The following is a 14472-nucleotide window of genomic DNA, read 5'->3' on the forward strand; positions in this document are numbered from 1 at the left end:
AGATAAAATATAAATGATGGGCACTTCCTGTGTTACTGCACACAAAACAATCAACACATACTATAAGAAAATAGCTGAAATAAGGTAAAATTGGAGGAAATAATGATATATTTTAGTTTATAATGTTGTATTTTTCAGGAATTCATTAATGCCCTTTATTCAGTTGTATGTCAGCCTCTCCCAGTTCCACCAAACACCAAATACTCCATCAAGGAAAATAGTTTCCAGCTAATGCGCCTTTTTTTGTTCCTGGTTTTAGAAATGCCTCAACAGGACATAGCTGTTGAATTTCTGAACTGTAGAAACAATAGCAACAATAGCAAACAATAGCAAGTTGGAGTGGTTCAGTGACAATAGCAAACACCACGTCAATCTGGTGTGTCATTGTGATGCATGTTTAATTAAAGAAAAACTTGTTACACAGCAGAGAGGCGAAGCTTTAGATTTAATCCTTTCACACAGTGGAAAACAAAGACTCCATTTAAACAAATGACAACAGTGAGACTTTACTTTGATAATGCTTCATTTCAGGGTTGAAGGTGTATACAATAAGATTTTTAAAAAGTCATAAAATATTTGAATATATATTTGTTTGTTGTATCATATATAAACAAATATATCATATAACACAGCTTGTGTATATTTAGACTAATATCATTTATCAGATATGACAATCAGTTGAGAAAGTTTTTCCTTTCATTACAGTGACTGATAATATTATCCTGCGGATGACATCACCCCGGGTGTGAAAATCGCTTCAATCGAGCAAATCAGAGATTCAACAGTGATTTCTTTGTTTTTATTTCATTTTTGAAAAAAAGAGCTGCAAACATGAACAACAAAGCTAACGTGTTTGAAACATATATTAAATATGTGTCACTAATTCAAAATCTGTCTAAACCTTTAAAAAGATCAGATGACAGTGCACTCACCACACAGGTCTCTCAAAATAATAGTCCCATGTGATTTTTTATATGTGGCAAAGTATAAAACATATACACCACATATTAAAATAAAAAATACCTCCTAGAAAAAAAAGTTCACAAAGTATCTCATGTTGTCTTAGCTTCTTTAAAAATGTTACAATGCAAGGCTCACTAAATAAAAGAAAGATGAAAAAGAAAAACTATTCGACTCTTGTAACTTCTCTTGCTTATCAGGTAATGTTACAGTGTTTCTCAAACAGTGGGGCAGGGCACTATTGTGGGGCAAGGGTGGCCAGTTGAGAGGGAGAGGGGATAAACAGACAGTTTGTGGTAGCACTTAATAATAATGTCGCACTATTAAGCATTATTAAGGTATTAGCAAGTGCTTAATTCATCATTTATGAAGCATTACTCCTCCTTAGTATGCCATTTATAAATACACATATATTATTATGACTGTGATTATTGTTAGCAGTGATGTAGTAGCAGTGTTAGCTATACAAGGGTAACAGTAACAGATGGATAAACATTTGTGTATATAGATGACATACCAAGGCAGATAATGCTATATAAATGATGAATTTGCTATATTAATGGTTAATAGTGTGACATTACTATAAAGTGCTGCTGAGGTTGCTAATGCTACAAATGCTAATCTGAAGCTTATTTTAAGTCAAATTCAGCTTAGATATTTCTTATTCTTAATGAACGTTAAACTTTTGTGGGATTTGTGGCACGGTAGAAAGACGTTTGAGACCCACTGGATTAGAAGATGGATGTCACTCTCATGTCTGCACCATCAATATGAAGCTGCAGCTAGCCGCTAGTTAGCTTATCCACAATGACAACACCCAGCTTAACATAGAGAGGACTGGAAATCACAAAAACATACCATAATCAATATTTCATTTGTGTCGAAAGAGTCCATTTGTAACCCATCATTCATGTTTGTTTGTTTGTTTTTTTTCACACAATACACTGTGAGGCACAAAACTGATGATCAGATCTTTGTGCACATTTCAAAGATGTGATAAAATGTGTTTGGTTTTTTCAGCTACACTTCAAAACTATTTAAAACTCCGTGCACTTCCTGTTTGCTTGACACATTTACTACATAGCGCTTCAGGAATATATGCAGAGCACCACAGACGACAGGAAGTGTGCAGAGACAACAGCAGCAGATCTGAATTAAAACAGTCTGCGAGTATTCGACAGTGTTCAAAAAACCATTTTGTCCCAGCTGACGTGCAGCTCGGAGTTAAAACATGACACTCGTTTATTCCATAAACCGAAGGTTTCTATTAAACAAGCATAATAATCAAGGGGCTAACAAGGACTGCTGTTCACCTGTGTGCGCTATCCTAAGGCAGATACATGAGAGTGACATCAGTCTCCTCATTCACAATTATTCTATTCAAGGCACAGAAACAATGTTTTTTGTTTATCTAAAAAGGGAAAATCCAAATGATGAATGTAAACTAAACTTAGATATGTTTCATAATAACCTGCGCTACACAGACCTGATGAGAGCACATCTTCAGGCCAGGGTCAACTGAAAAGCTTCTCCAGTGGCATCGTGCACACACCACATGCAGTTTTTAGTGTGTGCATTCATAAACAGGAGTGCAGATCAGCAGTCAGGTCCTCTGATGGGCTCCCATCAGCATCTCATCTGTGTGTGCATTCACAGCAAACAAGTTGTCTGATCTGTGACACTTAATTAACAAAATGTGTTAATGTCCCTTTCTTTGATGCTTATGTTAATTTCTTTGGATAGAGAATAGGGAAACACACAAACAAATAAGAACATCGGTCAAATACAGTCAGTGCAAATACAGCTGGCGTTTCATCCTCCATCTCCTATTGGGTAGAGCATCTCTGTTTCCAGTTCTTTTTCGTTCCTTTCGTTTTTGGGACCATCGCTCTCACCTTCTCTGTCAGCTGGTTGAACACAAAGATATTTAACATTGATGTGTGGTGAGCTGTCAGCGTGCCCCATCAAGTTAGTAATTCAACACATCCTGTTCTAGAAAGCAGGTTTAGTGAGAACTCTGAGTTTGTTAACCCTGATTATGAGAAAAAAAACTGTCGGTTTTCGGTACCAGAAATAACCCATGGGTCAGTTACCACAGTAACAGAGTCTGTGACGCTCGTCTGCTCACTTCAACAAAGCCCGAGTTTCTCTCTAAGCCCTCCCTTCCTGCAGATGACTGACACAGCTTCACTTCCTCAATCATACAGTCGACATCAAAGCTCACACAGCTGGGGGTTCATTTGTGACCCCAGTCGAGTATCTACAAATGCAGCGCTACAGTTGATTTGTCAGCCTACTTTGCCTGCAACATTTTACAGAAGTTGTAAAAAAACAAAAAGAAAAAAGTTTATTTAGTTTAAATTTTGTTTCACTGTGAGCAAGTTTTTTAACTAAAGAGTCGGGACAGTTGTGTGTTATTGCAGCTAAAACATAATATATGAGTTGGGTCAGTAAAATAAAAATAATATCATAGAAGAAAACACACTGAAGAGGGAGTTCAGTTAACTGACATCTGATGACCTCCCTGTACCCATGATGACGAGCTCTGACACCTCCGGAAATCTTAATGAAAGTGTGGTTTGATAATCATTCAAATAGTTCCAAGTTTTTTCAAGGGCAGCTGCAAAGGCATACACCCTACTTACTAACTTTTAATGCAACTCTATAAGCAGAAATATGACAGAAACTGCTCAGTTCAGGACAAAAACTTGAAGGGTTACGCCCTGTAGGCTTTTAAGGGGTGAAGAGTTCAACAGAAACTACAAAAGGGTGAAGAATTCAAAAAGTCGAAACATAAATATGATAAAATAAAAAGCTATTAGTTTGTTGTTAATCAAATTATTATAAAGTATTATAAGTTTGCAGGCAGCAACAAAGGGCCTCTATTACTGCAATACATAACTCAGAACAATTTTAAAATCTACATTTTTAAAATAAGAAAAAACTACGAGGATTACAGAGATAAATGTACATTTGTGTGAGTTTTTAAAATCTCTTTTAATAGAAATAAGTCAAAACCATTTCAGAATCTCTCTCATATAGAAACAAAGTAACAAGTGTGATAAATGTGAACAGAACGAGGGATAAAATTAATATTGAGCAGAATGATAGTCGCTAAAAATATTTATATTTAAAGTGCACTGAGTGCGCAAGTAGAGTAGGACAGTGCTATTTACTGTTGACCAAATTAGCTTCTTCCGTTGAGGCTTAACACGTACAAGTTCACACCTCCACAAACTGTAAACCCAGTTATCCAGTTATGTATTTGCTATTTGTTACAGTAATTCCTTTTTTAACCAGTCTGTTATCAGCATGAGAACAGAGCAATCATTGTGGACTTATTTTCATCTTAGAATATAATCTATAAACGACATCTTTCTGAGGACTGTGAGGCAGCTGTCAAGTGTTATTAGGTTACTCTGCACTCAAACATTTCATCGCTTTAGCAATCACTTAATCTTTGTTAGGGGTTAGGTTAGAGGTTAGGTTAATGTCTCTGCTTAATGTAGACTTTTTCCCTTAATCAGAACAAACATAGACATGTAGAACAAAGCTCTGCTGCCTAAGTGAAAACACATCTTCTAGTTTCTGAAAATGTGCCTCATTATAACACGTGGCTAAAGCCTTCTGCACACATACATGACTGTTTTGGTAAATGGAGCCTTTTCTACAAGTAGCTTTGGTTCACATCTAAACAGTGTTTTAGATCACTGAGCTTTTAAAAACCTTCAGAAACCATCTTTGTCTTTTTTATGAGGCCAAACAATGCTGTGCTGTTGTTTCTAGATGTCTGATTGGCCAACACTTTTATACAGTTAAGATTATATTGCTGCACTAATCAGTTTATAAAGGGATAAAATGTTCCACCGTCCACAACAGTCCCAAGTTTCTCATGTGGCCCCATGAGAAAATGAATTGCCCACCTCTGATCTAAACAACACTTATCATTTATTGCATTTTAATGCGGACAGATATGTTTTTCAAAAAGAAAGCGCAAAATTAAAATTTTAAAAATAACTTGTGTGCAAGTTGCCTAAGACAAACACTAACCCAATTAATAACTAATGGTTTTGAAGCAATTCTGATCTGCTGTGTCCTCATCTCAGGGTTATTCAATCCAGATTTCAGTGCCAAACTCAGAGTTTGTTTGATAAACCTGCTTTTGTAAACAGAGCCCAGGTACTTCCTTGTTAGAATGACACGCCAAAAGTTGGCTTGAAAACATGTGCCACTAAGAAAAAAGGAAGCTAATTTATGTTCATGAAAATCATGTGTTTGTTCAGCTTGAAAAGAAAACTGTACTTAGCTGGCTTTGTTGTTGAACAGCACAGTGTTCAAATTAACATAAATTCAGTTGAAAAAAGGGACACTACAGTCTGAATAAGATGTAGATCTACATTTCACTAACCTCTTCATTATCAGGAAACTCTCCCGTCTTCAGCTTGGAGTAGATTAGCTCACCGTTCACTGACACCTCAAAACTGTCTGCGATGGGGTGAGAAATTCACAAAAATGAAACCGTGTTCATATCATTTCACACACATACTGTCAGCATGACTGCTGGCTAAACTGGTTTTTTTTGTGTGGGGAGAGGATGCCACGTTGAAATACTGATTTATTTCTTCTACCACCAAAATACAGATCTGTGACATGTTTCATGGGTAAGTAGAAATAAGTAAATAATAATAAAAGAAAACTGTATATGTACACTTTTTTTCCCCCCGCACGAAACTTTAAAAAAGCGACAGTGAAATATGTTTGTAATTGAAATGGCATGAGTGGATTTCCACAGACAATGTATGACATAAAGACCAGAGCAGCTTACTGTCTTCTCCTGTGAGTCCTGTTACTTTCACACCAGGAACCTGCCGGAGGAGACCAGCTAGATCCCGGTAGCGAAAAGCATAACTTCATCCTTTACTGTGCCACAAACCAACAATAAGGGAACATCAACATCAACATTTACCACACCTTTAAGCTCTAGTTTGAAATACAGAAAAAATAAGCAACATAAATGATAAATTAAATGATGCATTTAAAAACAAAAAATCATCTCAAAGTAAAGCTACATCTTAAAAGCATAATGAATAAGTAGAAAGAAAAGCAAGCGTGCTGATACAGTGTGCACAGAATACATTAGACTTACCAGTATTCAACAGTGACTGTGGCCATGGTTTGCAGCTGCTGAGATGTAAACTCAGTGCTCAGCTTCAAGAAGTGAAACGCCTAGTCACGATCACAGTCGACTATATTAGAAGCAAACCACACCCAGTGGGAGGGTGGATGAGACTTTTTTTTCTTTCTTTCATACAGTTTTCAAGTGACTCTCTGTCCTGTAATGACTGCAGCCACACCTGATGTCCGACTTGTGGGGATGAAGGTTCTGCTAAGAATGTAAAAAATGCAAATCTTCCAGTTATCTGCAGTCAAAGTTCTCCTTTCAAGTATCAAATTATGGCACAGGTGAGTGTGACCAGAGGCAGCTCAACAGAGGTTTCTCTGTGTGCGGACTTGATAACAAGCAGCCGCTTCTCACCTCAGGAATCTGAAAACAGCACAGCTACTGTTTCCTTTTGCAGAATGACAATCAAGTATTTCTATGCCTTTCATCTGCAGGCAGGGCTGCTGGTAGCTTGAGCGCACCGGCAATATTTCAAGTGTAACTTAACCCGTGTTGGTTAGATGTGCATGCTTGGAATATAACTAAATGTCAGGTGGGAGACTTTACCATGGGAACAACTAATCATTTTCACTTTATCTAGAAAAGGTTACAAAACTGAATTTGGCTTGTATTTCTTAGTAGAAATATACTTATGTCAGTAGCTCCAAACACTCACACATTCCCAGTTATTAGTTCAGGACAACTATTTCAATATTCCACTCCTTTTTGTTATGTTTTATAGACACTTTCAGCTGTTTGTCCATTTTTTGGCAACAAACTCCTTTATTCACACTGTCAGTTAAAATTTCAACAGGTGGGTACCTCACTCCTGTCAGCTCAGAACAAGAAACGGTGCATTCACATCAAAACTGGACAACACAAGATTAAGAAAACAATATTACTTGGCCCTGTGAGTCTCCATTTCTGCTGCAACATTTAGCGGGTAGGGTCAGATTGTGGTTTACACTACATGAAAGAATACACCCACCTTGTATCACTAGTTCAGGCTGTTGCTGGGTTGCGGGGAGATGTTGTACTTGACACACTTTGAACCTCTTAGCACCAACAGAGCATCACTTACACCACAGCCTACCAGAGTATTGTTGATGCCCATGTCCATCATTATAATCACAGTGTATCCATCTTCTGATGGCTGCAGAATAACACACGGCACCACAAATCGTCTCAAACTGGTTCCATGAGCATGACGATGATCCAGCCGTAACATCCAAGTCTAATAACTTTAGCATCTTTGGGTTTATGTTTGCAGCACCTTATTGACTGTCTCATAAAGAATTAAGGCAGTTCTGAAAGCGAGCCTAACCCTGTACTAGCAAAATGTACCTAATAAATTGGCCATTAATACAATACATACAATAATGTAATCAGCTTCCAATTCAAGAATTTTAGCTGCTGGCTATAATATTGGCTAATAATTATCCAATTACTAATTAGCTACATTAATTCTGAAGTCAGTACCTTGAGTTAATAATTTATAGCTTATTGCTAATTTTAGACAGCTGTAATAACCGTTAATGTACAATGTTTGCTAACGATTCAGTGTCTCCGATACTATTATATACGAGTTTGAACAGTTTCCATAAGCTAACCTACCAGTGGCTAATAGTTTCCAGCTTTTAATTAATATTTTACTACTCAGCCTTAGCTAACCACTACAGTTGGCTAACCTAAATCTTGTTAATAATTTTCAACTTTTAAGTTATAATTTTAACTAGCGGTTTCACTTTTATTTTTTCGTATTATTGATGACGATCAATCAATATAATTTGTAAATTAATTTTTGCTTTCTGGTTAAGCTGTTACCTTTCTTTTTAGGTTTGATCATAAAATGTTAAGGTTCGTTAAGGTCATTTCTCCATGCACCTGACTGGCCGTCACTAACGGTGATGCATTTAAAGTGCGTTTTATGAAACCATCTGTCTAAACCCTGAATATATTTAGATTCGTTTTTTCAGAATAAGCACAAAATCCCCATGTTCATAATTATTTTGGTTGAAAAAATAATAATATCATAACTTAGAATAAAAAAGAGCAAAATATTGATGTGTAATTACTGTAAGAGCTGCAGGCAGAAACATAAGAGTTAGAATCTGAATAGAGACCACAAATGTTAACACAATGATTATTTTAAGACTTGGGCGATGTTGCTAAAACTTTAACATTTTATTTGTTTAAAATGATATCCAGTACAAAATGTATACAGTAATACCCTTATGTTTGTCACTTCCCCTGAATAAAATATTTTTATCTGTTCAGCTCATGCCAGGTAACAGTATCTATAAGATACACTAGACTGTAATTTGCTCATACAATAGTTGATGACAAAGATATAGCAATAGTACCTTTGTAACAATAAAAACTATCATCGATATTTTGCTGGACACACTTTCATTACAATAAAATTACATACATTGTTCTGTAAAAGTTGCATTGCAATCTGCCCATACTTTACATGATCTTTATTCGTGTATATGTTTTCAATAACTAAGAGACAAAACGTTTGATACAAGTCTGTAAAAATGATCTGGTGGCAATCCGCCGTGTAGCAGTGACTCGGTTTCAGCAAGCGATCTCTTCTGAAGCTGCTGTAACAGATATACAATGCACTTAGATTTGTTCTTTTTTTTTCTTCTTTTTTTGGTAAAACAAGGCAACTTTTCAGACTTCTTAATAAATAAATCCTTTGCAATGACACTGTACCTGTTGATATATCCAGTTTACACACACACACACACATATATATATATATATATATATACATATACATACATATATATATATATATATATATATATACATATACATATATATATATATATATATATATATATATACATATATATATATATATATATATACATATATACATATATATATATATATATATATATATATATATATATATATATATATATATATATATATATATATATATATATATATATATATACACACACACATATATATATATATATACACACATATATATATATATATATATGTATGTATATATATATATATATATATATATATACACACATATATATATATATATACACACATATATATATATATATATGTATGTATATATATATATATATATATATATACACACATATATATATATATATATGTATGTATATATATATATATATATATATACACACATATATATATATATATATGTATGTATATATATATATATATATATATATATATATATATATATATATATATATACACACATATGTATATATATACATATACATACATATATATATACATACATATATATACATACATATGTATACATATATATATATATATATATATATAAAAAATTGTACAAAATATTTTAAAACCTTCTCCACACCCTTCCCATGTATATACTAAAAAAACAAAAACAAAGAGTAAGATGGTTGATTTATGTTCACACAGCATTTTGGTGGGTGGGACAGAAAAACATGACACAGTCTGCATGCACTGGTTTCGATTGAAACATAGCTATTCCAGTTCATTTCACCTTCCTGCTCCTTGGCTATGACTATAATGAATCAGGTTAGTGTCTCCTCGCACGCATCACAGCATCAGCCTCATTGATTGGCGGGACTCTTTAACGCCACCCCCGGCGCTCGGAGGTTCTTCTTGTGGGAATGTCACCTTATCTGGTGTGTAGTCGTTCCTCTTCAGATCTGATGAACATGAAAAATGGGAACAAAGTTAAAGTGTGGTCAATAAATCAGAATTCACGCAGGTTAGTGCAGTTCAAAAAGCTTCACAGATAAGTGGCAACCTAATAACGAAACACGTATGCAATAATGTAGAATAATTTTTTTTTTAAAGTAGAAATTTAATTGGCTTATAAGCAGAATAAGAGTACATTAAATACATAACAATTAAAAATCTATGGATACGTAAATGAAAATAAAGTCTAAATAAAATGAGAATGTAAATAAATATTAATAATATTAATATTATCATCATCAGGTGTGAGGTTTTTTTAAAAAAAAAAACAACCATGAGTCAGTGGTCAGTAAGCAACCCTGTTTGTCACTAATTTTATTCTGTTGACGTTATAACGCGACCAATGAAAGGATGTGTGCGCACAAATTGACGTGTGTGGTTTCACAGTAGTATCTTCCATGGGTGGAGAGGTGATGTAAGGGTTGAAGGTTTGCATGTGCATTTGATTATGACTGGAACTTGTATGTCTGATATGTGTTTGCTTTTTGTTTATAACCCATTTAGTGTTACATATTCCTGCCCAGAGACTAGGAATGGAAATATGCAAGAAGCTAAATGTGGAACAAAGCATCTTTTTCTAATGTGAGAACAGTTGTTTTGTGAAATACTGCAAGGTTTAGATATAACTTCTGTGGTAGCTCCTGTGGTATTACTGATGACTGTGTGGCAGCAGGAGGTTGGTGTACACCCATTACGATAGCACTCATCCACCTTCCATGATCCACAATGTCTGGCCAGCAGAAAAAAAAAATACTTTATGTCAATAAAATCATGTATCAGCTGGGCTTTGGATTTTTTCTTAGCATGTCCCACCTCAGAAGCAGATCAAGTTAAATTTGACTAAAATCCCCATGACTCCACCTGTAATGGCTCCAGGCCCCACCGTTTGCGAACCACTCATTTCATGTAAGATTAAAGTTAAAATTAATCTAACTAAAGCAACAATTAAATCTCTCTCACCAGGAAGTTTGAGTTTCCGACAGCAGGAGTTGCAGTGGTGTTTTGTACGGAAGTTTCGAATAGCATCGTCTCCCAGGTTTGCGGGTCCAAATATCATATCGTAAGATCTGCAGTAGGCACAGAGACATCATTTAGGACAAACTGACAGTAATGTTAAAACTGAATTAAATATGAAGACAGTATAATTTTAACTTTACCTACAGTCACTACTGTACTATTTAACTTTAACTTGCTAGTTGCTCTTCTTACTGTCTTAGAGCAATAAGGACTGCATCATTTCCTCTGAGAAAAATAAAGTATTCTAATTCTGAAATAACATCACAGATTAAAAGGGCGACTGATTTATGTGAGAAATGGAGCACTCACCCCTTCTCACCGCTCTTTATAACTGAAGGATCCGTCAAAATCTCCCCGACACCTACAGGAGGCACAAGATTTGTTTCACAGCTGACAGAGTAAAGAAGATGAGAACACCTCAGCTAACTGCTCACGTTTGTCAACTACAAGTACAGATGTCATCATTTCTAAACGAGCCCTTTGTCTTGAACTCCATAACTGATTATTGATGGATCCATGCACTGAAAGTGATGGATCCTATTGTTAAATAAATGAACTTGACAGTTTTTGAGGCATTGAAAGATGAGTTGTAGTTGTATTAGGTGGGACCCATCACATGTCCTGAGGGTGTGTGAAGACATTTTACCCTGCAAGTCGAGCACCAGTAGCTCCCCCCGGGTGTACTCGTAGGTCCAGTGGCTGAAGGCCAGCATGGTTTCCTCCAGGAGATTGGTGGGGACGATCTCATCACCATTGTTGTTGTTGAACTTCCTGAACTCGCCGGTAATGCACTCCTCTATAGCGAACCACTGTCCAGCAGAGTGGCAATACAGCAAAAAGACCTCCAGGAACCTGAAAGCACACAGCAGAACAGGCTTCATTCAAAAGCAGTTTGAAGGACTGTTGTTTGAAGGAATTTGGAAAGCAGCCGAGCCAGGTGAACTGCAATAACACAAGAAATATCAAGCTCACTAAATGGCTGGATCTCAAAGAAATGATATCAAAATTATCAAAATACCACCAAATAACTGAATGATGTGACGCTGGTGACTGAACCCATAAAGTAAAGCAATATCTATGTTAAAAACATTTTACCAAAGACTTTTAGCCCTCATGGAGCACATCACATGAGAACAACAGGAGCACTGTACAAGAAAAAAAACACAAACAGATCAAAAGACGCACACAAACTCTGCTCAGTGCCAGTGCAAACGAAACTCTTCCTGTTTTGTGAAAGCACTGCACTGGATTAATATAAGCTGACTTTTATTTTGAAGTGGTCTCAGGAAATACTGGCCTGGTTGTTGTTGTTATGACTCATCAGTGGTCATTTTTAGACATTGGTTTGAATTATTGTGACTGATGTGATGACCAGAATGATATCAGATTACACACATTGTGATGGAAAAAGAGGCCGACTGTGGTTTTAATGCTTTAATAAAAAAAACAAGAGTTTGCCCAGCTGACCAGAACTGTTAAAGCTGTAACAAGCTTAAAAGAAAAAAAAAGGAAGTGAAATCTTTGACTTTTATGCTTTAAGTCCTGGAAATTGAGGCCTGCAAAACTGATACAGATGAATAGTAAACAAAGCGTTCATTTGCTTAACAAATAAAGGAATGTAGACTGGCCTGTAGTTCAGACTATGACAGTAAATAAGAACACAGGATGACAATAATGGCTTTATCTAGCCACCATCTTCCAACAGACTATTTTTATTATGTAGATGTACAGGGGTGTTTTTCAGTGGTTGTAAATGTTGTACAACCTAGTGAATGACTGACAGAAATAAGAGGAATGGTAGGATATGAAAAATAAAGCCTGAAAGTGGTTCTGTACTTTATGGTTGAATGGGATTTCTGTGTCAGGCACACTCACCTCGGTGAATAGGGGATTGTCTTCAGCCTGATTTGGTTGAAAGCAAATGTCAGTTTCTGAGCAGCTCGTTGTTGTTGAATTTCCTGCAGTGACACAAAGCAGCACTGGATGAAAAGCTTCAAATAACCTTCAAAACGCAACGTTACACAAAGCAGTGCATGTGAGGGTTGCCAACAGTGATAAACGAATAAAAATGTTAAAATATTGCCATAAATGACATTATTTTGCTACCCCCAACATGCCAGAGTAATCCACAGGTCAAAATATTTTACCCTGAGACAAAGATGGAGCACAGTGTCCTCCTTGTAGATGCTCTGCCATGTTTGGACCACCTCAGGAAGGAAGGATTTGACTATATACAGGTGTCCTGGTTTCAGGATGTCGTACTCTGACCAGGTACAGAGCACCTTGAGGGCCCGTCTGAGTCCTCCGCCCATCTCCTCCTTGCTGAGAAACTCTATTTTTGCACAGAGGCCCCGCTGAGCCCAGGAAGACATGCTGTTGTTGATCGTGTTCGGGGAGCTCTCCTCCAGACGGTAAACGGTCACCGGCTCCCCTGAAGGAACACAGAACAGCGGGTGATGATTACACCTCACACTGTCACAACCTTAAAATAAACAGTAGCTTTAAAACTCATTCACACAGGCGTATTGGTCTAATAGTGACAGGCGCTTGTTTTCGACAGATTTGATTCAATGTCTCTTTAACTACAGTAGCTGCGGGTCGAGCAGCTAGTTATGCTCTATGCTCATTTTTCCAAATTTTCTAATTGTTTGGGTTTTCACCATAATATTTGTGGATTTTTACTTGAGTCAAATCTTGAGTCAAATCTTTTTGTAAATGGCATAATTTCCATTAATGCAAAGAAAAATTTAAAAAAAAAAAAAGTACCACTTTAACCGGTTAGGAATTACAGCCATTTTAATATAAAGGCCCAATTTTCAGATGCTAAAACATCATTGGACAAACTAACATATTCTGACTGTACATGTGTAAAATGTACAGGCCACTGTTCCCACTTTGTTTCACAATTGTTGGTCTTCAGAGTCTGAAAGTAATACTCCTGCTCCATGTCAATGCACCTTTTTTTTTTTTTTTTGAGGGGGGGGGGGCAATCTGGTGCATGAGTTGCAAAAGTTTTGTCAATCTCTGCTACCACTTTAATAGATTTTCACCTGGATAAATAAGGGATGTATATTTGCTACACATTTCTCTTCCCTGTTCTGTATTTGAATACTTTAAGTCACTTTTCGATTGATTATTCTTGGGACATTTATATCAAAGAAGGCAAACAAACAATGTCTTTGGGCTGGACTTTAACTGACGTCAGTGCAGTTACAAGATGCATCCTCGTCAGGGACTTCTCAAACTTATTCTACTGAATGAGTCGGGGTTTTTTCCAACTCGTGCATTGGAAAATTGGCACAGAGCTCCTCTGGGTGTGTCAGTGAGAGCCTGAAAACTCTTTGTTCCACTCTTCCTCTTCCTGCTCCTCATTAGGAGCAGACAAGGGCTCAGGAAACAACACCCAATAAATCCAGGTGTAACAAGAACTGCAGGTCCTTGAATGCTCTTAGGCCACTTAGAGTTTACATCCACTTCTCTAAGAACCAGTATTTACATTTAGTTTGTACCAGTATCTCCATACAAAGCCAACATGCAGAACAACAAAACTGAGGTAAAAATTCAACTGT

General features: G+C 36.2%; 1 protein-coding gene across 3 annotated transcripts in view; it reads right to left on the reverse strand.

The window, feature by feature from the left end:
* Positions 1-8282: 8282 nt before the first annotated feature.
* The window catches only part of trpm7 (transient receptor potential cation channel, subfamily M, member 7), a 152683-nt gene continuing 146493 nt past the window's right edge, over positions 8283-14472 (reverse strand). Inside the window, exons 35-41 of one of the 3 annotated variants that reach the window (XR_014800406.1) lie at positions 13051-13334; positions 12779-12861; positions 11550-11755; positions 11213-11264; positions 10847-10953; positions 9666-9834; positions 8283-8727 (exon numbers count right to left, since the gene is read on the reverse strand). Coding sequence is in view for 2 of the 3 variants with exons in the window: in XM_084930026.1 (XP_084786152.1) it covers positions 9722-9834; positions 10847-10953; positions 11213-11264; positions 11550-11755; positions 12779-12861; positions 13051-13334 (845 nt within the window). In the remaining variant the exon portion in view is untranslated. Of the gene's footprint in view, positions 8728-9454; positions 9835-10846; positions 10954-11212; positions 11265-11549; positions 11756-12778; positions 12862-13050; positions 13335-14472 lie in introns of those variants that run through there. The other 2 variants (XM_084930026.1, XM_084930017.1) reach the window with 2 other exon arrangements.

This window comes from Perissodus microlepis, chromosome 1, assembly GCF_051167445.1.
Source record: "Perissodus microlepis isolate ML-2025 ecotype Zambia chromosome 1, ASM5116744v1, whole genome shotgun sequence".
NCBI classification, from domain to species: Eukaryota; Metazoa; Chordata; class Actinopteri; order Cichliformes; family Cichlidae; genus Perissodus; species Perissodus microlepis.